Source organism: Tamandua tetradactyla, chromosome 1 (genome assembly GCF_023851605.1).
Source record: "Tamandua tetradactyla isolate mTamTet1 chromosome 1, mTamTet1.pri, whole genome shotgun sequence".
In the NCBI taxonomy this organism is placed as follows: Eukaryota; Metazoa; Chordata; class Mammalia; order Pilosa; family Myrmecophagidae; genus Tamandua; species Tamandua tetradactyla.
In genome coordinates, this window is record NC_135327.1 from 16,412,876 (window position 1) to 16,439,206 (window position 26,331).

The 26,331-nt window shown below is 41.2% G+C and overlaps 1 protein-coding gene across 5 annotated transcripts in view; it reads right to left on the bottom strand.

Annotated features, from left to right (window-relative positions):
- Positions 1 to 26,331, bottom strand: part of CNBD2 (cyclic nucleotide binding domain containing 2) — a 167,010-nt gene that overhangs the window by 57,363 nt on the left and 83,316 nt on the right. For 4 of the 5 annotated variants that reach the window (XM_077169903.1, XM_077169919.1, XM_077169936.1 and 1 more), the window contains 4 exons: positions 20,117 to 20,273; positions 19,507 to 19,658; positions 17,475 to 17,613; positions 11,202 to 11,316 (listed from right to left, as the gene is read on the bottom strand). In XM_077169903.1, coding sequence (XP_077026018.1) covers positions 11,202 to 11,316; positions 17,475 to 17,613; positions 19,507 to 19,658; positions 20,117 to 20,273 — 563 coding nt within the window. The remainder of the gene's footprint in view (positions 1 to 11,201; positions 11,317 to 17,474; positions 17,614 to 19,506; positions 19,659 to 20,116; positions 20,274 to 26,331) is intronic. The other variant, XM_077169912.1, reaches the window with a different exon arrangement.

Genomic DNA, 26,331 nt, shown 5'->3' on the forward strand with positions numbered 1-26,331 from the left:
TTGGCTATTATGAATAATGTTATGAAATTTATATACAAGATTTTGTGTGGACATATGCCTTTAATTCTCCTTGGCTTATAACTAGGAACTGTTGGATTATATAGTAACTCTTTAACATTTTGATGAATTGACAAATTGTTTTTCAAAACATCTGCACCACTTTGAATTCCCATTAGCAACGTATAAGGGTCCTGATCTCTCCACAACCTCACTGTGCTGGTTTGACTCTGTTGGATACTCCAGAAAAGCCATATCTTGTAATTCTCATTCAATATTGCTGGGTGGGATCTTTTTTATTGTTTCCATGTATATGTGACCCACTCAATTGTCGGTGGAAACTTTTGATTAGATGGTTTCCATGGAGACATCTTCTCACCCATTCAGGTGGGGTTGCTTTAAGAAGGAACCATTTTGAAAACAAACTTCAGAGCCACCAGAGCCAACAGAACAGAGAGAGCCAACAGAACAGAGAGAGCCCTGGGGAAGTCCTTGAAAAGTCCTGGAGAGAAGCCAGCAGATCACAACGTGCATTTCCAGCTGAGAGAGAAACCCTGAACATCAAGCTAAAAATATCTGAGAAAGAAAAATAAAGCCGGAAGTCTCACACTACCTGACTTTAAGGAATATTAAGAAGCTATGGTGGCATGTTAGAATGATAGAGGGAGGAGGACTGGGGACATAAATGAAATCAGAAAGAAAGATAGATGGTAAAGATCAAGATGGTATAATCTAGGAATGCCTAGAGTGTATAATAATAGTGAAATGTACAATGTACACATTTTAAAAATGTTTTTGCATGAGGAAGAACAAAGGATTGTCATTATTGCAGGGTGCTGAAAACAGATGATAACTAATACTTTAAAATGTCACATTATGTGTGAGACTAAAGCAAAAAATGTTTATTTGTTACAAAATTTAGATTTTGACTAGAGCATTTCCTAATATAACTCATGTAGATAGTTTGATTGAATGTCATAAGTACTTGAATCTCAGGTAGCACATGAGATTTTGTTGGTTTGTCCAGAGTGATGCCCCGATGAATCCCAGAGTGATTTGATCAGTGAGTGGAAAAGTATTTGCAAGCCCCCTTCGGGGAATGGTGAGAGTGGGGAAAAATTCAACTTCCCCAAGTTGAATTCTTGATATTCTCACAAGCAGTGTGGACAACCAAAGCTAGAGGCTGAGCCCCCAGTCTTGGGGTTTGTTCACATGAAACTTAACCCCACAAAGGATAGGTCAAGTCTACTTAAAATTTAGGCCTAAGAGTCACCCCCAAGAGAGCCTCTTTTGTTGCTCAGATGTGGCCTCTCTCTCCAGCCAACACAACGAGCAGTCTCACCACCCTTCCCCTCTGCGTGGGACATGACTCCCAGGGGTGTGGACCTTCCTGGCAACGTGGGACAAAGATCCTGGAATGAGCTGAGACTCAGCATCAAGGGACTGAGAAAAACCCTAGAATGAGCTGAGAATTAACATCAAGAGACTGAGAGAACCTTCTTGACCAAAAGGGGGAAGAGTAAAATGAGGTAAAGTGTCAATGGCTGAGAGATTCCAAACAGAGTCGAAAGGTTATCCTGGAGGTTATTCTTAAGCATTAAGTAGATATCACCTTGTTGTTCAAGACGTAGTGGAGAGGCTGGACGGAACTGCCTGAAAATGTAGAGCTGTGTTCCAGTAGCCATGTTTCTTGATGATGATTGAACAATGATATAGCTTTCACAATGAGACTCTGTGAATGTGAAAACCTTATGTCTGATGCTCCTTTTAGCTACTATATCAACAGAAGAGTAGAACATATGGAATAAAAATAAATAATAGGGGGAACAAATGTTAAAATAAATTCAGTTTGAAATAGTGGTAAATGAAAGCAAGGGGTAAGGGGTATGGTACGTATAGTTTTTTTTTCTCTATTATCATTTTATTTCTTTTTCTAAATCAATGCAAATGTACTAAGAAATGATGAATATGCAACTATGTGATGATATTAAGAATTACTGATTATATATGTAGAATGGAATGATTTCTAAATGTTTTGTTAATTTTTTTAATTAATAAAAAAGTTTAATTAAAAAAAAAAGAAGCTATGGTGGTCAAACAGCATGGTACTGGCATAAAGATAGAAATACTGACCAATGGAATTGAATAGCGTGTTCAGATATAGACCCTCTCATCTACAGACAATTGATCTTTGATAAGGCAGTCAAGCCAACCCACCTGGGACAGAACAGTCTCTTCAATAAATGGCGCCTAGAGAACTGGATTCCACATGCAAAATAATGAAAAAATGATCTGTATCTCACATCCTATACAAAAATTAACTCAAAATGGATCAAAGACCTAAACATTAGATCTAAGATCATTAAACTTTTAGAAGAAAATGTAAGGAAATATTTTATAAAACTTACAATAAGAGGTGGTTTCCTAGATCTTACACCCAAAGGATGAGCATTGAAGAAAGAATAGATAAATGGGAACCCCTCAAAATTAAACACTTTTGTGCATTAAAGAACTTTGTCAAGAAAGTAAAAAGATAACCTACACAATGGGAGACAATATTTGAAAATGATATATCAAATAAGGGTCTAGTACCCAGGATATATAAAGAGATCATTCAACTCCACAAGAAAAAGACAAACAACCCAATTACAAAATGGCAAAAAACATGAACAGACACTTCTCAGAAGAGGAAATACAAATGGCCAAAAGGCACATGAAAAGATGCTCAACGTCCCTGGTTCTAAGGGAAATGCAAATCAAAATCACAATGAGATATCATCTCACACCCATCAGAATGGCCATTATCAATAAAACAATGCTGGAGAGGATGTGGAGAAATGACAAGTGCTGGAAAGGATATGGAGAAAGAGGTACACTTATCCAAGAGGGAATATCAAATGGTACAACCTCTACGGAAGGCAGTTTGGCGGTTCCTCAGTAAGCTAAGTATAGAATTGCCATATGATATGGCAATACCATTGCTAGGTATCTATTCAGAGGACATGAGGGCAAGGATACAAATAGACATTTGCACACCAACATTTATAGCAGCATTATTTACAATTGCCCAATTGTCCATCAACAGACGAGTGGCTAAACAAGCTATGGTATATACATATGATGGAATATTACTTAGCTGTAAGACAGAATAAAGTCTGGAAGCATGTAACAACATGGGTGGACCTTCAAGACATTATGCTGAGTGAGATTAGCCAGAAACAAAAGGACAAATACTGTATAGTCTCACTGATATGAACTAACATTAATAAATGAACATGGAGAATTTCAGTTAAGAACAGAGACCATCAGGAGATAGAAATAGAGTAGATATTGGGTAATTGGAGCTGAAGGGATATAGATTGTGCAAAAGAACTGACTGTAAAAATTCAGAAATGGATAGCACAATACTATCTAATTGTAGCACAATAATTTAAGTACACTGAATGAAGCTGAATGTGAGAATGATAGAGGGAGGAGGGCTGGGGGCACAAATGAAACCAGAAGGAAAGACAGACTTTAAAGAGTGAGGTGGTATCATCTAAGAACGCCTAGAGTGTGCAATGATAGTGATTGAATGTAGAAATTAAAAAATATTTTTGCATAAGGAAGAACAAAGGAATGTCAATATTGCAGGATGTTGAAAATAGATCATAATGCATATTTTAAAACTTTAACTCATGTGTGAGACTAAAGCAAAAAATGTTTATTTGGTACAAAATTTATATTTTGACTAGTGCAGTTCCTAATATAACTTATATGGACAGTTTAATTGAACACCATAAGTACATGAAACCTTGAATAGGGCATGAGATTTTGTTGGTTTGTCCAGAGTGATGCCCCAATAAATCCCAGAGTGATTTGAACAGTGAATAAAAAAGTATTTGCAAAGTCACTTTGGGGGAATGGCGAGAAAGGGGGAAAATTCAACTTCCCCATTTGGAGAATCCTTGATATTCTCACAAGCAGTGGGGACAACCAAATCAATAGGCCGAGCCCTCAATCTGGGGGTTTATTCATATGAAACTTATCCCTGCAAAGGATAGACTAAGCCTACGTAAAATTAGACCTACAAGTCACCCCCAGAGAACCTCTTTTGTTGCTCAGATGTGGCCTATCTCTCTCTCAGCCAACACAGCAAGAAAACTCACTGCCCTTTCCCTCTCCCTCTGTACATGGAACATGACTCCCAGGAGTGTAAACCTCCCTGGCAACATGGGACAGAAATCCTAGAATGAGCTGGGACTCAGCATCGAGGGATTGAGAAAACCTTCTCAACCAAAAAGGGAAGAGAGAAATAAGACAAAATAAAGTGTCAGTGGCTGAGAGATTTCAAACAGAGTTGAGAGGTTATTCTGGAGGTTATTCTTAGGCATCATATAGATATTCCCTTTTTAGTTCAAGGTGTATTAGAATAAAGGGAAGTGCCTGAAACTGTAGAGCTGTGTTCCAGTAGCCATGTTTCTTGAAGATGATTGTACAATGATATAGCTTTCACAATATGACTGTGTGATTGTGAAAACCTTGTGCCTGATGCTCCTTTTATCTGTGGTATGCACAGATGAGTAAAAAATATGGATTAAAAAAACAAATAATGGGGGGAAAAGATTAAAATTAATTGAGTAGATCAATGAAAGGGAGTGGTAAAGGGTATGGCATAAGTGAGTTTTTCTTTTTTCTTTCTCTTTCTGGAGAGATGAAAATGTTCAAAAAAATGATCATGGTGATGAATACACAACTATGTGATATTGTGAGCCAATGATTGTAACTATGTCAAGAATGTTCATATGTCAAGAATGTCAGTATGTCGGTTCATTGTTTATAATAAAAATATTAAAAAAAAAAAAAACTCCCCCAAAAGAAGTCAGGGACCAGATGACTTCACATTTGAATGCTAACAAACATTCAAGAGAGAGTTAATTAAAGTGTCAATGGCTGAGAGATTCCAAACAGAGTTGAGAGATTATCCTGGAGGTTATTCTTACGCATTAAGTAGATACCATCTTGTTAGTCAAGATCTGATGGAGAGGCTGGAGGGAACTGCCTGAAAATGTAGAGCTGTGTTCCAGCAGCCATGTTTCTTGAAGATAGCTTTCACAGTGTGACTGTGTGATTGTGAAATCCTTGTGTCTGATGCTCCTTTTATCTACCTTACCAACAGATGAGTAAAATATATGGAATAAAAATAAATAATAGGGGGAACAAATGTTAAAATAAATTTAGATTGATATGCTATGATCAATAGGGGTAAGGGGTATGGTATGTATGAATGTTTTTCTGTTGTCTTTTTATTTCCTTTTCTGAATTGATGCAAATGTTCTAAGAAATTATTATGATGATGAATATGCAACTATGTGATGATATTGTGAATTACTGATTATACATGTAGAACGAATGATCATAAGTTAAGAATGTTTGTTATTTTTTTAATTAAAAATTTTTAATAAATAAATAAAAAGAAAGAGTTAATACCAATCCTGCTCAAAGTCTTCAAGAAAACCAAGAGGAGAAAAAGTTACCGAATTCATTCTACAAAGCCAACATCACCATAATACCAAAACCCAGACATAGAAACTACAAGAAAAGAAAATTACAGACCAATGTTTTTAATGAATGTAGATGCAAAAATCCTCAACAAAATACTTGCAAATTGAATCCGGCAGCACATTAAAAGAATTATACACCATGACGAAGTAGATTTTATCCCAGGTATGCAAGGGTGTTTCAACACAAGAAAATCAATTAATATAATACAACACATCCATCAATTAAAGCGGGAAAAAAAATCACATGATCTATCTCGATTGATGCAGAAAAGGCATTTGATAAAATTCAGCATCCTTTCTTGATGAAAACACTTCAAAGGATAGGAATAGAAGGAAACTTCCTCAACATGAAAAGGGAATATATGAAAAACCCACAGCTAAGAAACATCACACTCAATGGGGAAAGACGGAAAGCTTTCCCTCTGAGGTTAGGAACAAAAGAAGGGCGCTCACTGTCACCATTGTTATTCAACACTGTGCCGAAGTTCTAGCTAGAGCAAGCAGGCAAGAAAAAAAATAAATAAAAGGCATCCAAATTAGAAAGGAAGAAGTAAAACTTTAAGTGTTTGCAGATGACATGCTCCAGCATGTCAAATATCCCCCAAATCCCAAAAGCTACTAGAACTAATAAATTAGTACAGCAAAGTGGCAGGGTGCAACATCAACATCGCCAAATCAGTAGTGTTTCCATATACTAAGTATGAGCAAACTGAGGAGTAAATCAAGGAAAAAAATCTCATTTACAATAGCAACCAAAAGAATAAAATATTTAGAAAAAACAATAACCAAATTTATTGGGAACGGCAGGGTGCCCTGAATAGCTAAAAATATCTTAAGAAAGAGGAATAAAGTGGGAAGTCTCATAGTACCTGACTTAAAAGCATATTACATAAACTACGGTGGTCAAAACACAAGGTCCTGGCATAGAGATAGCTATACTGGCCAATGGAATAGAATTGAGCGTTCAGAAACAGACCCTCTCATCTACAGACAACTGATCTTTAATAAGGCAGTCAAGCCAACTCAACTGGGACAGAGTAGCCTTTTCAATCAAGTGGTTGGAGAACTGGATATCCATATCCAAAAGAATGAAAGAGGACCCACATTTCACACTTTTTACAAAAATTAACTAAAAATGGATCAAAGACCTAAACATTACAGCTAAGACCATAACATTTTTAGAAGAAAATGTAGGGGATATCTTATAAATCTTGTGAAAGGAGGTGGTTTCCTAGACCTTACACCCAAAGTGTGAGCAAAGAAAAAATAGATAGATAAATGGGATCCCTTCAAAATTAAACACTTTTGTATTTTGTATTTCCTGACAAAAACAATTTTGTCAGGAAAGTAAAAAGGCAGCCTATGCAATGGGAGACAATACTTGGAAGCCACATATCAGTTAAGGGTTTAATATCCAGAACATAAAAAAGAGATTCTACAACTCAACAACAAAAAGACGAACAACCCAACTAAAAAATGGACAAAAGACATGGACAGCCATTTTTCAGAAGAGGAAATAACAAATGGCTCAAAAACATATGAAAAGATGCTCAACCTCACTAGCTATTAGGGAATGCAAATGAAAGCCATAATGAGATATCATCTCTCACCTACTAGAATGACAATTACAAAAAACAAACAAACAAAACGACAAGTACTAGAGAGGATATGGAGAGAAAGGAACACCTATTCACTGTTAGGAGAATGTAGAATGGGGCAACTGCTCTGGAAGGCAGTTTGGCAGTTCCTCAGGAAGCTAAGTATAGAATTGCGCTATGATCCAGCAATCCCATTACTAGCTATATATTCGGAGGAACTGAAGGCAAGGACACAAACAGACATTTGCACACCAATATTTATTCATGATTATTATTTATGGCATTATTCACAATTGCCAAAAGATGGAAACAGCCCAAATGTCCATCAACAGAGGAGTGGCTAAACAAACTGTGGTATATACATATGATGAAATATAATACAGCTGGAAGACAGAACAGAGTCATGAAGCATGTAACAACGTGGATGAACTTTGTGGATATTACGCTAAGTGAAATTAGCCAAATTTCACTAATATGAACTAACATTAATAAATGAACTTTGAGAGTTAAAGGTGAGAACACAGGTTATCAGGAGATAGAAAGAGGGTAGAGATTGGGCATTTGATACTGAAGGAGTACAGAATATTCAACAGGACCGACTGTAAAGACCCAGAAATGGATAGCACAGAACTATCTGATGGTACCACAAATCTGTAAGTACACTGAACGAGGCTAAGTGTGAGTGTGGCTGAGGGAGGAGGGCTGGGGGCACAGATGACACCAGAAGGAAAGATAGAGGACAAGAACTGGGATGGTATGACTTAGTGATGCCTAGAGTGAACGACGATGGTGATTAAATGTATAAATATAAGAATGTTTTTTTCATGAGCGAGAACAAATGAATGTCAACATTGCAAGATGTAGAAAATAGGATGGTATGGGGGGGTGGGGGGGGAATATAATCAATGCAAACTAGGGTCTGTAGTCAACAGTAACATTGTAATATGCTTCCACTGAATGTAATAAAGCCATTATGCCAAAGCTAAATGTCAATGAATGGGGGATATGGGGGAGGGATATGGGATTCTTAACAGAAGAAAAGGAAATGTCCTCATACAGATTGTGGTGGCGAAGGCATGGGTATGTGATTACACACGGAACCGCTGATTTTTTACTTAGGTTGGATCGTATGATGTACGAATAAAACTGTCTAAAAATGATCAGAGAAATACAAGTGCTGGAGAAAATGTTGAGAGCTACACCTAGTCGCTGCTGGCAGGGACGCAGAGCCATGCAGCCCCTCTGCAGGGCAGAGTGGGGGCTCCACAGGAGGCTAGGGAGGCTGCCCTGTGATCCTGCAACCCCGTATTAGGAGAGTGGGGACAGGAATGGACACTGGTGTTTACTGTGGCAGTGTTTGCATTTTACACTGGAGGTGGCCCATTGACTGAGGAATGGAAGGGGAAACTGGTGTATACATACAATGGACTATTGAGCAGCTGCGAGAAGAAATAAAGTTGTGAGGCATGCAACTAGGTGAATGAACCTTGAGGACAGTAAGTTGAGTGAAATAAATCCGAAACAAAAAGACAATTATTATAATGTCTCACTAATATAGACTAGCTATAATGTGCAAACTCTAAGAATACAGTCTTTCCCTGGATGCCTTAAATTGAACATTTCTATAGTCTTGCTTTAATATTGGACATTTTCACAGTCTTAGAACTGTTAACATGCAACTTAATAAATTCCTCCACCCTTTTTTCTTTCTTTCTTTTTTTTTTTTTCGCATGGGCAGGCACTGGGAATCAATCCTGGGTCTCCGGCATGGCAGGCAAGAACTCTGCCTGTTAAGCCACCATGGCCCACCCTAAATTCCCCTTTTTAAAAGCTGTTCTATTTCTGGTATATTACATTCTGGCAGCTTGCAAACTAGAACACATGGCATATGAATATATGATAGATCTCAATAAAATTGCTTTAAAAATAACCATAAATTCTAGGGTTTTTCATATTTACAAAAATCTCCTCTAGGAAAGGAGAAATATAAGTAAACTGCTGTAAGGTTCTGAGGTGATTCTATATATGAAGTGGTAAATATCATGTGAAGGTAGACTGTGATAAGTTAAAGATGTATATAATAAATCATAAAGCAATTGCTAAAACAATATAACAAAGAGTGATAGCTAATAAACCAATAAAGAAAATAAAATGGGGTCAAACAAAATAATTCAAAAGAAAGAAAAAAAGAGAGAGAGAAGAAAAGAGGAACAAAGAAGATCTGGGACAATAGAAAACAAAAAACAAGATGATAGATTTAAATCCAACAATAAAAGAGTGATGATGGTTGCACACTATTGTAAATGTACTAAATGCCACTGAACTGTACGCTTTAGAATGGCTATTGATGAATTTCATGTTATGTGACTTTTACCTCAATTTAAAAATGTGGAAAAAAAAGAATCAGAGAGAAAGAAAAAAAAAATTGTGGGGCGCAGCTTATTCTCTCATGGGTTGCCAATGGAAAAGAGATTAGAAAGAATTCTCAGAAGAAGAGAACATGCATCCACTGCACCCCTACCAGGTACCATGGGCTCATCCAGCCCTGCCGTCAACTCCACACTACCACATCCAGGGTATGAATTTGCTGAATTTCATAATAAGCCAACGAGGCAGGGTCTCTTCTTTACCTCTTACAGAGAGTGAGGATGCTGATGCACAGAGACAGGGAGTCACTTACCCAGGATCCCACAGCCAGTAAGAGGAGGAGCCTGGGTTCAGGCACAAGCTTTTGGTTCCTGAGCCTATGCTCCTAGCCATGCCACCACTCATGATGAATAAGAAGGAATCAAGCCCAAGACTTTGGTTATCCAAAGTCACTCAGCTGATAAGGGATAAAATTCAGCTTGGCCTAGCTCCATGCTCTCTTCGAACCACCTCTCTCCCCTGCCTCCTACTCTTGGCCTTGGAAAGGCTGGCTGCAGCTGGAAGGTGATCCTGGGAGGAAAGGGTCCAGGTTAATGTACAGATGATGACCTCAAGGCCGAAGGGCAAACAACCAAATTTTCCCGAAGAAGAAATTCTGCCCCAAGCATACAACATTAACTCCTGAGTACACAGCCTGCCTGCCTGCCAGGCACATTTTTTAGACTTGCCAGCCCCCACAATCCTGTGAGCCAATTCCTTAAAATAAACATATGTAAATATAAAAAAAACACACACACACACACATATCCTATTGGTTCTGTTTCTCTAAGAAATTCATACTTATAACTAGATACATGATTTAGAATAAGGCCTTGGAGAGTGTGCGCCTGGGCTGACAGCCTACTGTGTGGCCATGCTCAGCAGTAGGAGAGCAGCTTCCTAAGGTCAGGCGTGATTCTAGGCCCTGGAAACAGAGAGCCTTTACAGAGTGTATATTCCAGCAAGGGAGACAGACATTCAATAAGCCATTTCAGACTCAATTATCTGACTTCTGTGGGGATTAAATACCACTGAAGAGAAATGCAGGATACCTGGATGGGATATAACGGGGGATGGAGGATGCTGACGAACAGGAGAAATCGGGAAGACTTCTCTGGGGAAGGGACACTGGGCCTAAGATCTGAAAGCAGAAGAGAGGTGGGCTACAAAAAAAAGGGGGTTGGGGGTGGGGGAAGCATGTGTGAAAGCAAAGAGGCAAGGAAGAGATGGCCCCATGGGAGAAGGAGAAAGGGCTTAAAAGGAGGTTGAGTAAAAATTAGAGAAAAAAAATTCTATGGAACTGCACAAGTCCTAAGTGAAACCACGGACTATTGTTAATAATATAATTATAAATATGCGCTTTCATCAATTGTAACGCATGTACCACACCAATGAAGGTGTTCATATTAGGGTGGATAGGGAAGCCTTTACTTTCTGCAGGATTGTTCTGTAAACCCAGTTTCTTTAATTTTAAAAAGAAAGGAGGTGGAGAGGGAGGCAGGTACCTAAGCTCGCAGGGCTTTGTGGACCAGGCTTCCACAGTTGGTTGAAGGGATCAAATCAGAAATGCTGCCAGGCCCCTGGAGCTCTAGATTTTAAGACTCTCTAGGCTGGGAACTCACACTAGAGGCGCCCCTTTGCCATGCTGCCTACTTACCAGTGAAGGGGGTCTTCAGAGACTTGTTGTCTAGAAACTCCAGATGCTGCTGGATCCACTTGTAGTAGGAAGGAGAGGACCCGAGATCTATCAGCCGCAGAACTTCACAGCTGCCCTGGATGCAAGAAAGGCACACACGGGAGAGTTAACCCAGCCCAGGTTTAGAGATGAGCTCTCTTGATTGCATCTTAGGCCAGTTTATTTTACTTGCTTAATGGGAGTGGTTTTAGGTTCTTTTCTCTCTTTTTTTTTTCCCCTCTATTATGAAAATGTTGCCAACTAATAATAAAAAATTCAATTAGCTAAAGAGGCATGAGATTTAAATAATAATGCTGGCACTGGGGGAAAAAATCCACCTACAGGACATCATTGGAAGAACTGGTAAAGTTGATTATGGACTGTAGATTATAGTAGCAATGTTAAATTTCTGGGTTTTGAGAATTATTCTGTGGTTAATTTCTGATCTTAGAAAATAATTAAGTATATAGGTTAAATATGTCTGATGAATGCTACATACTCTCACATTATTTAGGCAAAAAATATATATTAAAGCAAATGTGGCAAAATGTTAACAATTGGTGAATTGGGGACGAGGTTATACAGGAGTTCTCTGTAACACTCCTGCAACTTTTCTATAAGTTTAAAATTATTCCAAACTTAAAAGCAAAAATAAAATACTCAAACTGGACAGAAGAACACCGAGAATGTTAAAACTATGCCAGCCCTAACCTCCAGAAACAACTAGTAGTAGCATTTTGGTGAACATTATGTCAAACTTTTCTCTATGAATATACAAACTGGTTATATACAGTTTTTCATAACTGAGACAATTTATATAAAACAGACTCTTATAACTTTAACTCAGTAATATACCAAGGTCATCTTTTCATATCAAATCATATGGTACTACATCATTGTTCTTAGAGTATGTTCATTATAATTTATTAGCGTATGTTCACTACAATTTATTTTAAGTTAAAAATAACGATCAGTTGAGCAAAAGAAGTCAGACACAAAGAACAAACACTGTATGATTCCATTTATATGAAGTTCAAGAACAGGCAAAAGTGATCCGTGGTCACAGACGTCAGAATAGTCGTTATGTTTGTGGGGGGATTTTGTTTGGGAAGGGGCACAAGGGAGCCTTCTGGGGTGCTGGAAATGTTCTTATCTTGATTTGGGTGATGGCTACACAAGAGCATACAATGTACAAATTCAGTTTAAGCTGTCAAGTTTAGATTTGAGTTCTTTACTGCATATAAGTTGTACCTCAAGAAAATATTTTTCAAGATTGATATTTAGTTGTTCCTAATTTATTGATATTACATACAACTCTTATTTTGTTCAGGACGGCAAAATCCCCAGCCAAACAAAACAAAACAAAACTCACCACCTCCCCAGACTCTCCTGTTGTGGGGGTGGCAGTTACGCAGTCAGCCAATGAGATATAAGTGGAAGATTGCCGGATGAAACATGGTTGATACCTGTCTTTTGTCCTTCCCTCTGCCTGAAACTCACACGTGATGGCTGGAGGTAGAACTGCCATATTGTGACCATTAGGATGAAACCCATAAACTATGGATGATAAGGGAAGAAGCTAGAGGGGGCTTGGGTATTTATTAACTTCCTAGATCAGCTATTCTAGCCCTGGACTGCTTAATTCTAGGCTACTGCATGAGAAAAATAAATCACTATTCATAAACCATGGCAAAGGTTTCTGTGATCTGTAGTGGAGAGCAATTTTAACTAATATTTTTGTACACATTTGTTAATGCCTATGGTGGTTATGAAAGCAGTTTTCAGATATTCAAATTCTCCCAGGCACACTGCAGGAATGTACTTTTCCCCCTTTTAATTAGGGATGGCTTTCCTACTTGCTTTGACCAATGAAATCTTAGGAAAGTGATTTGCCTTAGGAAAGGGGCTTTAAAAGCCAGTGCTTGACAAAATAAAGTGTCAATGGACAAAAAAAAGTGTCAACAGCTGAGAGATTCCAAATAGAGTCAAAAGGTCATCTTGGAGGTTATTCTTACACATTAAATAGATATCACCTTGTTAGTCAAGATGTAATGGAGAGGCTGGAGGGAACTGCCTGAAAATGTAGAGCTATGTCCCAGTAGCCATGTTTCTTGAAGACGATTGTATAATGATATAGCTTTCCCAATGTGACTGTGTGATTGTGAAAACCTTGTGTCCGATGCTCCTTTTACCTACGTTATCAACAGACAAGTAAAACAAACGGCATAAAAATCAATAATATGTTATTTATTTAACAAATATTAAAATAAATTTAGTAGATTGAACTGCTGGTGATCGATGAAGGGGAGGAGTCAGGGGTATGATATGTATGAGTTTTTTCTGTTGTCTTTTTTTCTGAATTGATGCAAGTGTCCTAGGAAATGATGATGATGGATGTGCAACAATGTGATGATATTATGAATTACTGATAATATATGTAGAATGGAATGATCATTTGTTAAGAATGTTTGAGTTTGTTGTTTTTTTTAATTAAAAATTAATTAAAAAAAAAAAAAGCCAGTGCTTGATTCTCAACATTCCCCTCCCCTGCCATGTTGACCATAGAAATGTAGGTCAAAAAAAGGTCTCCAGTGCTTGAGTCCCTGAGTGACCATAAAGAGAAAAGCCCCCTGCTGACCTGACATAGACAAGTAGTGTGAGCAAGGAACAAATCTGTAAAATAAATCGGAGATTTGAGGATCACTCTAATTGCAGCATAAACGAATTTATCCTAACATAATACCCATGTTTGATTATCTCCTTGAGATTAATTCCTAGAGGTATGCGTGTTTTAAATTTTGATATAGATTGCCAAACTGCCCTCCAGAAAAGTCATCACGATTTACACTCTCTCCAACAGTGCATAACAGAGCCCCTTATAATACATCCTCGCTAACATGGGGTTTGCACAATCCTTTCAATCTTGCTAATGTGAAAGGCAAGAAAGACATATTTTCCCTTTCATTTCATATCTTCATAAAATCTTACCCTTTTTTAGGAGGTGTTCTAAGAAACATTATAAAGGGCTAAGGTCCAAGATAGATTACTGTTGAAGTGGAAGGAAAAGAAGGGAAAAGAGGAGAGAACAAACATTTAACAAGACCTTATTATATGCCAGGCATGGAGCTTGGAGCTTTATTCCACGTTCATTCAATACGTATTTATCAACTAGGAACAGAAGCAGATGCTAGAGAAATACACCCTACCACAGTTTCCTCTTGGAAAGTCTCTCGTGGTCTTTAACTGCATCTGAATCTGTGCAGAAAAAAATTTCACTATGTGAAATTCTCCGAATGATAAAGTGTTCAAAATGCGTTGATTTTAGAGCAGTAATTATTTATTTGTAATGCCAGCAGGAAATCATGTTTTCCAGCTCTCTGGAGTCTCGTGGACGCTCAGCCTCCCGCGGCTGACCTCGCCCTCTCGTGGCGATACGACTGAACTACAGGAGTCAGGACAGCCCGTTCTCCTTCCCAGAGAACTATTCAAAGACACTCGCCAGGCAGGAAATAAAATGGAAAAAGAAAAAGAAGGAACAGTATCTTTAGAGGGAGCAGATTCTCTTCTACTCCAGTCAGAGGGAGCCACATCAGAATACAGCCTGGGGTTTCCTGATCCTCGGAATTTTCAAAATTTTCAAAAGAAGCCAGAAATCTGAATTTTTATGTACAATCTTCACATGAATAAACACAATAAGGGATAAACAGAACCTCTGCCGGCCTGAAGAGGCCCACAACTAGCTGTAGACTTGTGACATTTGTATTGTTTTTCTCAGCATGAAGGGCAAGCACCCCTGTATTACAACTACCTGGGGGCACTTACGCAAATGCAGTTTCCAGAGCTAATGAATTATAGTCTCTGGTGTGAGACTGCTATTTTTTTTTTTAAAGCACCCTCAGTGTTTTTTATGCTTCCCCAAGTTTGATGACCCCTCCCTCAGGATCAGGGATTTTCTAACTTTATTGCATGTTCTAGTTTGCTAGCTGCCAGAATACAGCACACACCAGAAACGGATTGGCTTTCAATAAAACGGGATTTATTTGGTTAACATATAGTTCTTCAGAGGAAAGGCAACTAACTTTCAACTGAGGTTCTTTCTTACATGGGAAGGCACAGGGCAATCTCTGCTGGCCTTCTCTCCAGGCCTCTGGGCTCCAGCAGCTTTCCCCAGGGTGATTCCTTTCTGTATCTCTAAAGGCCTGGGCTAAGCTGAGTGCTGGGATGAGGTATGCTGAGCTGCTTTTGCTGTGCTATGTTGAGCTCTCTCATTTAAGCACCAGCCAATTAAATCAACATCATTCACTGCAGCAGGCACGCCTCTCAGCTGACTGCAGATATAATCAGCAACAGATGAGGTTCACGTGCCATTGGCTCATATCCACAGCAATAGAACTAGGCACCTTCACCTGGACAAGTTGACACCTGAATCTAACTACCACAGTGCACAACAGAATCACCTGGGGAACTTGTTAAACCACCTTATTGAGCCCTCCTTCCTCCCAGAGTTTTGCATTCAATAGGGCTCAGGTGGGTCCAATGATTTGCATTTTTAATGAGTTCCCAGGTGATACTAAAGCTGCTGGTCCAGCCACATTCAGAATCAAGAGGCTAGAGGATGAATGTTAATTGAATAAATTCGCATCCTTCCCAGATTTTATAGGACGAGTGGTCCCAATTTACAGAAGTAGAGGCTAAAACAGATTAAGAACCATCTCCCATTTTCTGCTGGTCAGAATTTAATCATCAAGCTGATTCGAGGATGTCTTGAGCTTCTGTCCCACGTCCCCACCCCACCCCCAAACCTCTGCCCCAATCTTTCCTGGCACTATAGTATCAAAACAGCTTAGAATTAAATTGGGGAGCACATGGCATTTCATGGATTTGGAGGTGATCACCCCCAAAATTTTAGGAAAGAGGGAGCAGCTGCCAGGGAGGAAAAGGAATTGCAAATTATCTAGCCAGGCATATAGGGCTCTCCACTAACAATTCCTCCTCTGACCCCTCCCCCACCTTTCCTCAGGTGACCATCAGATTCTCCAAATTTACATGTAAACACCTGGCTTCCCACAATTACCCTGAGCTGGCGATGACCTCATCCCCCACCCTCCTCTGGGTCAGATGCTGGACATCCAATCCCCTTTAAGGGTGAGGCTGGATGCAAAACATTGTATTTGCCAAGCTCCCTTGCAGCTCGGTTCCGGCTGTGATTTGGGTTCCACTAATCTGACACACTTGGGCAAGGCTTTAGGGGCTGGGAACGGTGGCTGCAGAAGCGGCTTCTACTTCCCCAGGCAGCTTCCTGAACACGGCAGGGGGCGCAGCAGCTCAGATCTGGTAATTTGGAGTCATTTGAGAGTCATTTTCAGCTGTGGGTCTGTTTCTTCAGACCTCCTGGCCAAGTATACCTGTTTGCCATTTGACACCCATAATAAATCCCTTTCTACTGCAATTAGCTACAATTGCTTCTCTTCTCTGGGACTAATCCAGAATAACACACATGCACACACACACACACACACACACAGCCTGGTATACAGTAAGCACTCAATAAATGTGAGCTCTTCTTTTCCTTGTCAACCAACAGAGAAGTTGGCAAAAAGACATCAAGCAATTCACAAAGACAAAATTTCGATAGCAAACATGATCAATCTCACTAGCAATAAAAAAAAAAAGCCCTCAGTGAGGAAGCAGCTGCCATCTATTGAATCACCAAACTTTTTAAAAACAGTCTTGCATGACCAACAGCAGTGTGGCATTGGCTGAGTTGTACATCGCCAGAATCAAGATAAAATAGATCCCTCATTTTGGAAAACGACTTGTTTCAGGCGCCATAAAAATGACGACACTAAATGAGTCCATTTTTGAAAATCTGTGCTGAGGTGATGAGCTTATAGGTGATTCCTTTCCTCTCTCCAGAAAGCTTTATAATGTGGTCATATAACTTTTATCATTTGAAGATTTTGTTAAGTGATCTGCAATCAAGATTCAAGAAACAAATGCATAATTTAAATACACATCTGTACATAAATAAACATATATATAAGCCCATGGAGGGGAGCTTTGACCCTCTTTGTACACTAATAGCTGTGTAAAAGTTCACAGCAGCCCTGCTAGGGAGGCAGACCACAGCGTGTCGCTCATCCTGCAGTGAGGACCCTTTGCAGCACAGAGCTTGAACCAGCTGTCTGGCCACAGGACCTTGTACTACGCGTGCTCTTCTCAGCTTCTCCCTGCCCATCCCCAGAGATCTCTCACCTTGCTGACAAACATGATGAAGGGGGACTCTACGAAGTCTTTTGTTATCAGCTGTCCATAAGAGAACGTCTCCATCTTCCCCAGGGCCACCAGCTGCCAGAGCTTCTCTTTGGACCAGGACTGAAACAGCTCCATTTTCCTGGAAGGAAAAGCCTGTTAGAATTCATCACCCTCCATGGCATAGCAGAAGCTTCCTGGCTCTTAGTAGTTTCCAGAAAGGAAACATGCTCTTCTACTCTTGAAAGTCCCTGGGATGGAAGATGTCCCTACTCTAGGCAATAGCCAATCTCCTATCACGTCAGCACCATCCATCACTCCCTCTGCCCTCTTCTCCAGGCTCTCCCCTCAAGCTGAGCTCCCCTCTTTGGTGCTTCTCAAATCCACCTGGAGTAATCCAGCCTCTGGGCCGCTCCTCCATCCGGGGGCCTTTCCCCTGCTCCCCACCCACCTTGCGGCTCACCAGGTTGTCCCCTCCCAAGGAAGATGCTGCGAGTCCCTCACCCTCTGGCCCTCCTGCCTTGCCCTTTTGTTGGGACAGCTCACTCGGTCTCCCTCTGACCTATTGGCTCCAAATACTCAGCTCTGGACCTGGGAAGTGTGGGCATGCCCAGCCTCTCCTCTTTTTACCCTGGAAGGACAGCCCCTTCCTCTGACCTTGAACTCCTCCATTCCTGGGCTTGCTTTCCCTCACAGGCAATTCCAGAAGATTGCGAGCTTCGGGCACCAAAAGGGAACAGGGTCAGCACAGGGTTCAGAGGAGAACGGTCTGGAGACTCAGGAAGGAAAGCAGGCAACCACAGCAGTGGCTGTGCCAAGCACTGGGCCACGAACTCCCCTAGATCACCTCCTTGGGGAGCTAGTGTATCATTAGCCCCATTTTATAGAGCAGGAGACCGAGGCTCCGAGAAGTGAAGTGACCTGTCTTGGGTCACACTGCTGAGAAGCCTAAGAGCTAAGATCTTCTCGTACATTCCCACTGTGTGAAAAAAAAAAAAATCTGCTCTTCCCTTTGGGATTAAATCCACCTTTTCCCAGGTTTCATCTCCTTCCTGAAGCGTGCCCTCTCGGCTCCAGCCCATGGCAGCCAGAACCCCCGCCCATCAATCATTGTGCACCCTACAGCCTGCACTTTCAGTGCCGGTGCAGATACTTCATTTGATTTTTACTCTTTTTCATAAAGGCAAGTAGCTAAATAATAATTAAGTGAAATTAGTTTGTATATCCTTGACACAGCTTTTCATGTAAGTAAAGTCCTCAAAAAATCTTTTTGCTATCCACCAGTTCTGCTTTTTGGTTCATTAAATAAGGTACTCATAATTAAGGTGCTAACTTTCTGACCCACATATGGACGCAATTATTTGGACCCTGTATTCATCTATTCAGTAAGTATTTGTTGAGATTCTCTATTGGCCAGACACTGTGACCAGAGGGGATGACATTGGTGAAAAAGATCTCTTCCCTGCTGCCATATTGCTTACTGCCTGATAGAGAAATAGACAGTAAAGAAATGGTTATGGAACAAGAGTCGTGGCTTGGATATGGGCCCTAAAGAAACATAGGGTGCTCCAGGAGCCAATGATGGGTCAGGGTGGGTGGGCTGGTTGGTGAGGCAAGGTGGCCAAGCCCAGAGACTTCTGAATGGGACATTCTGGGCACATCGTCATCCTACGCCTTGGTTTTCTCATCTATAAATTGGGGGAAATAAGAGAAACAACTCATGGGATTGAACATGAGATGCAGTGAGATGAGTCTTACGAAGTTCTAAGCATCCTGCCTGGCCCAGCAAGTGCTCGGTAAATGTTAGTGATTTCTCTTACTATTATCCCACAAGGAGGTGATATGTGAGCTGACACTGGAAGGAGCAGCAGGAGTTCGCAGACAGAAAAGGCAAGGATGGGAGTGGGCGTGTAAGCCTACATGCCCTCCAAGCAGACAGCACAGCATTTAGTAAGTTTACCACTGGGATTAGGACAAAGTCAAGTTCCTAATAGACACACAGCGGGGAAAATATGCTGACTGATGATGGGGTTACCTAAAAAATTCAAACTGATACTGAGTAATCTTTTGAACTTCCAGGTCCAGCTTGTAAGTAAAGAAATCCTCCTTGTCGACAACCAAGAGCTCTGTTTCTTCCATGCAAACCACAGTGGACCTCCTTATTGAAGAATTCAGAAAGGCCATTTCCTGTTAGATGGACAAGGGCAAGGGCAAGTGAGGCGCCACCCCCAATTTCCACCCTGTAGCTTTGCTTCTTTGAATCTCTCCTGCTCAGACTGCAGTTCCCTGGCCCCTCGGTGCTGCCTGCTCATTCCTTCCTACTGTGGGCCCATTTGCCTCCCTCTTAGAAAAAGAGCCAACAGATCCGAGTGAGCCAGAGGAGGGAAGGCTGGAGAGACCACACGCACACGGTGGAGTCACTACCTCGCTAAAGGGTTATTCAGGGGATATAATTCCCAAACATTCTGCAGAGAGCTCAGCTTCGGAAAGTATCTGGCCCATCTCCCTGGGCAGGGGCAGGGGCAGGGGCCAGCGCTGGGGCCCCTGCTGGGGCAGTGACCTGCATAGAGTGTGCAGTAGGAGGGGGCATCCTGTCACACCCCCAGCCCCACCCCAAGAAGCCCGGCCCTTCCCCCAGTGCTCACCCCAAAAGAGCTGCCCTTTTGCAGCAACCTCGGGTAGGGGTCCAGGAAGGCGCTGCTACCGTCCTCATCCTCAGTCACTGCGACAGTGCCCAGGTAGATTAAATAAAAGCTGTTGCCCCTCTGCCCCTTTTTGATGATCACACGCCTGCGACCAAACCTGGGAAAAGACCACAGCCAGTTGATCTGGTTGCAAAACAGAGGCTGGCCCATGCTGGGAAGAGATCTGGACAGGTGTGCTCTTTGCGTGGGGCTACAAACCACAGACTTGGCCTCAAAGGGACCTCACAGGGGCCAGTCCCCACCCCACCCCCAGCCTCAGCCCCATCGAGGCTTAAACCGCTTCCTAACACCGATCTAGTCACTGCCTCTTAGAATGAAGTTTCCTGAGGGCAGAGACTGCTGGTCTGGTTCACTGCTATATGTGTGTAGGCACATGAAAAAAATGCTTCATGAACATTTGTTGAGTAAATAAATGGATGAACACTGAAAACAACACATGCATTAGAAGACTGGATAAATGATGAGGACTGTTTTTAGAGTCAGTTCAGGGTCCAAATCCTGGTTTTCCCACTTAGCTGTATGCTACCAGGCCACTCAAATGCCCTCTCTGAGCTCAGCTTCTCTTACCTGTGAAATGCAACTGAGCATGCCCAGAGAGAGACGGTTAATAAACGGTCCTCTTCTGCACCCCAGTGGCTTACCACCCACTGGGCACCCTAAGGGTAGAGCTGCCCAAGCCCATAACAACCTGGGATTTCCTTCTTAAGCTCAGAGGAAAGTTTCCTTACTTCAAATGCAAATTCAAATCTTCACTTAGTTCAATATTCATTTCCTTCAATAAATTAAATATCAACTATGTCTGTCAGGCACAGGGCTAAAGGACACAGGATTTATTCTCAAAGTTATAGTCAAATGCAGGAGGTAATGAGGGTAAAAGATGCTTTAAGAGAGGTAAGCAGCGCTAGTTCAGGAGCACCGAAAAGGGTCTTTCACCCAGGTTGGGAAGGCCAGGGAAGGGGGCGATTGGGGAAGTGATGGGAGAGAACTTTGGATGGGCCCAATCGTGACAGGCCTCAAAAGCTGGGCTGAGTTTGGAATTTACCCAGAAGGTCATGGGAAGCCCAGAAGTCTACCCTTTAGTTTCTACCAAGGGCTAGTGAGTTTGGGACGTTAGAAGTGTCCCGATGGCAGTTTAAGCTTTACAAACTGCCACCATGTCGCGCAACTCGGGGTTTATGCCACTGCTTCAGCAGGTCCCCGTTTCCCGCTTCCCCACTCGCCGGCCCCAGCAGCCGCAGGAGGGCCAACGCTCTGCTCAGGGCAGATGGCGCTCCCTTTGTTCCAGCAGTTTGGTCACACTACTGCCCTGCCTGGATGGCCCTCCTCCTGATCTCCATCTATTCAAATTCCTTCAGGGGCTCATGGTCCAGTTCAGATCTGGGAAGCCTTCCCTGATCCAGCCCGCAGCAGCGTGTCCTCTTTTGAGCAACCAGTGTCTACCCCCCATCCCACCCCACACCCCCAGGGCCTGTGAGCCAGCAGCGAACTCCTCAGGGAAGATACGAGGACAGACAGCTCCGGAGATAAATGGATGAAGAACTGCATTAGGCCGGAGCCAGGAGCTCTCAGACCTCCCTCCTCCAGCTGGGGGCATGTGTAGGTCCAACCAGGAGCTGGTGGCAGCTGGGATCTTTAATAATGTTGGAAAGAGGGGACAGCTCAGCTGACCATGACCAGAAGGCAGGAATATTCAATCAGGAAATAAAGTTTCAGGGGCGAGGGAGCACAGGCTAGGATCCATTCAAGGGGAGACTCTAGAGCTGAGGCCAGAAAGATGCTGAGAGACCACTTGAGCTCAAACTCCATTTGGGGAGTGAGGAAGTGAGGCCCTGGGAGCCCAGGGTTTGCTGAAGGTCACACTGAGAGTCACGACCGAGTCAGTGTAGACCCCAAATCTCCTGTGGCACACATCTGGTCCTCTGGCTGCCAAGCATCTGTCACCTTGCTCCAACAGCTGCACCAAATCTTGCTCTGCAGAAACCACCCTTTCTCAAGCACCAGTGACCATGGTGATGATGATGCAAGAAAAGCTAATCTGGATCAGAAGGAACTAACCCTAGGGTTTGACCCGAGTGATTGGGAAGAGGCTCTCTCTCTCTTTCCCATGGAGTGTCAACTGGAAAGACGGAAGTTTAGAGTGTGGCTGTTGCAATGGGGGGAGAGTCTGGTTGAGAAGAAAGTGTATACAAATGAAGTGCCAGGAGATGAACACAGATTTTAGGTCCTGGTGACCCTGAGTCCCAGATTCCTGCTGAGACTGAAGCTAGAGAACTCTCCGAGGACTTTTCAGAATGTGAGCTGCCAGGGCATTCCCTTTTTATTGACCAGTTTGGGCTGGGTTTTCTGTCACTTGCAACTGAAAGAATCCTATTTAATCTGCTAACTCCCAGGCCTGGAAATAACAACCAGCAGAGGGCTTTAAGAATCACCACCTCACTTGATTGTCACAAAAACCCTGTGAAATCCAAATCAGGAGGATGCTGAGGTGCCAAAGAATTAAGTGACTTGTCTGACGTCACATGCGGACATCACACATGGGGCACAGGCACTGTTCAATTCCAGAGCTTCTAGCTCCGTGGTTATTCTCTTTTTTTTTTTTTAACTTGTTTTACTAATTTAAAAAAATTAACAAAACATAAAGATATTATTCCATTCTACATACACAATCAATAATTCTTAATATCATCACATAGTTGCATATTCATCATTTCTTAGAACATTTGCATCGATTTAGAAAAAGAAATAAAAAACAACAAAGAAATAAAACGATAACAGAGAAAAAAAAAGATTATACATACCATATCCCTTACCCCTCGCTTTCATTTACCACTAACATTTCAAACTAAATTTATTTTAACATTTATTCCCCCTGTTATTTATTTTTATTCCATATGTTCTACTCTTCTGTTGATATAGTAGCTAAAAGGAGCATCAGACACAAGGTTTTCACATTCACAGAGTCTCATTGTGAAACCTATATCATTGTTCAATCATCATCAAGGAACATGGCTACTGGAACACAGCTCTACATTTTCAGGCAGTTCCCTCCAGCCTCTCCACTATATCTTGAACAACAAGGTGATATCTACTTAATGTGTAAGAATAACCTCCAGGATAACCTCTCGACTCTCTTTGGAATCTCTCAGCCATTGACACTTAGTCTCATTTCACTCTTCCCCCTTTGGTCGAGAAGGTTCTCTCAATCCCTTGATGTTAATTCTCAGCTCATTCTAGGGTTTTTCTCAGTCCCTTGATGCTGAGTCTCAGCTCATTCCCGGATCTCTGTCCCACGTTACCAGGAAGGTCCACACCCCTGGGAGTCATGTCCCACGCAGAGAGGGGGCGGGTGGTGAGACTGCTCATCATATTGGCTGGAGAGAGAGGCCACATCTGAGCAACAAAAGAGGCTCTCTTGGGGGTAAATTTTAAGTAGACTTGACCTATCCTTTGTGGGGTTAAGTCTCATATGAACAAATCTCAAGACTGGGGCCTCAGCCTCTAGCTTTGGTTGCCCACACTGCTTGTGAGAATATCAAGAATTCAACTTGGGGAAGTTGAATTTCTCCCCACTCTCACCATTCCCCGAATGCAAATACTTTTGCAGTCACTGATCAAATCACTCTGGGATTCATAGGCTTGCAAATACTTTTGCAGTCACTGATCAAATCACTCTGGGATTCATAGGGGCATCACTCTGGACAAACCAACAAAATCTCATGTGCTACCTGAGATTCCAAGTACTTATGACATTCAATCAAACTATCTACATGAGTTATATTAGGAAATGCTCTAGTCAAAATATAAATTTTGTAACAAATAAACATTTTTTGCTTTAGTCTCACACATAAGGTGACATTTTAAAGTATTAATTATCATCTATTTTCAGCACCCTGCAATAATGACATTCCTTTGTTCTTCCTCAGGCAAAAACATTTTTAAAATTTGTACATTGCACATTTCACTATTATTATACACTCTAGGCATTCCTAGATTATACCATCTTGATCTTTACCATCTATCTTTCTTTCTGATTTCATTTATGTCCCCAACCCTCCTCCCTCTATCATTCTCACATGCAGCTTCATTTAGTGTTTTAACATAATTACATTACAGTTAGGTAGTATTGTGCTGTCCATTTCTGAGTTTTTATATTCAGTCCAGTTGCACAATCTGTATCCCTTCAGCTCCAATTACCCAGTATCTCACCCTATTTCTATCTCCTGATGGTCTCTGTTACCAAGGAAATATTCCAAGTTTATTCACTAATGTCAGTTCATATCAGTGAGACCATATGGTATTTGTCCTTTTGTTTCTGGCTAATCACACTCAGCATAATGTTCTTAAGGTCCATTCATGTTGTTACATACTTCATAACTTTATTCTGTCTTACAGCTGCATAATATTCCATCTTATGTAAATGCCACAGTTTGTTTAGTCAACTGTCTGTTGATGGACATTTTGGCTGTTTCCATCTCTTGGTAATTGTTAATAATGCTGCTATAAACATTGGTGTGTCAATGTCCATTTGTGTCCTTGGCCTCATGTCCTTTGAGTAGAGACAGCATATAGATGGGTCCTGTTTTTTAATCCATTCTGCCAGACTATGTCTTTTGATTGGAGAGTTTAGTCCATTAACATTCAGTGTTATTACTGCATGAATAGTACTTTCTTCTACTATTTTGCCTTCTGGATTTTATATGTCATATCTAATTTTCCTTCTTTTTACCTTTACTCATAGTCTTTCTTTCTACACTCTTCTCCACACCTCTCTCTTCTGTCTTCATATCTGTCTCTAGTGTTCCCTTTAGTATTTCTTGCAGAGCTGGTATCTTGGTCACAAATTCTCTCAGTGATTTTTTGTCTGAAAATGTTTTAATTTCTCCCTCATTTTTGAAGGACAGTTTTGCTGGATATAGAATTCTTGGTTGGTAGTTTTTCTCCTTTAATAATTTAAATATATTATCCCACTGTCTTCTCGCCTCCATGGTTTCTGCTGAGAGATCTGTGCATAGTCTTATTGGGCTTCCCTTGTATGTGATGGATTGCTTTTCTCTTGCTGCTTTCAAAATCCTCTCTTTCTCTTTGACCTCTGACATTATGATTATTAAATGTCTTGGAGTATGTCTATTTGGATCTATTCTCTTTGGGGTATGCTGTACTTCTTGGATCTGTAATTTTAAGTCTTTCATAAGTTGGGAAATTTTCAGTGATAATTTCCTCGATTAGTTTTTCTCCTCCTTTTCCCTTCTCTTCTCCTTCTGGGACACCCACAACACATATATTTGTGCGCTTCATATTGTCTTTCAATTCCCTGAGTCCCTGCTCATATTTTTCCATTTTTTTCCCTATAGTTTCTGTTTCTTATCGGATTTCAGATGTCCTGTCCTCCAGTTTTGAAATCCTATGTTCTGTCTCTCGAAATCTACCATTGTAGGTTTCCATTGTTTTTTTTTATCTCTTCTACTGTCTTTCCTTCCCATAAGTTCTGTGATTTGTTTTTTCAGACTTTCAGTTTCTTCTTTTTGTTCCTTCCTTGCCTTTTTTATATCCTCCCTCAATTCATTGATTTGGTTTTTGATGAGGTTTTCCATGTCTGTTCGTATATTCTGAATTAGTTGTTTCAGCTCCTGTATGTCATTTGAATTGTTGGTTTGTTCCTTTGACTGGGCCATATCTTCAATTTTCCTAGTGTGATTTGTTATTTTTGCTGGTGTCTAGGCATTTAATTACCTTAATTAGTTTATTCTGGAGATTGCTTTCACTTCTTTTATCTAGGGTCTTCTTGCTGGCTGAATTTGTTGTCTATCTGTTCTTTGACATTCTGTTCAGTTTTATCTGGACCTTTAGCTTAAGTTTTGTTTAACAGAGGAGAATTTTTCAGTTCTTGTTTCTTGCCCTGCTTGTGTGGTGCCTTCCCCCCCCACACACACACACTTAGATATTATAGACCCCAGCCAGATTTTCCCAGACCAAACTGGCCTCCTATCAGGAGGAAAGAGTCACCTGCATCAGTTTTCGCTGAGGGTAAAACCCAGCAGGTTGAAAGACTTTCCTGTGAAGTCTCTGGACTCTGTTTTTCTTATCCTGTCCAGTATGTGGCGCTTGTCTGACTGCAGGTCCCACCAGCATAAGATGATGCGGTACCTTTAACTTTG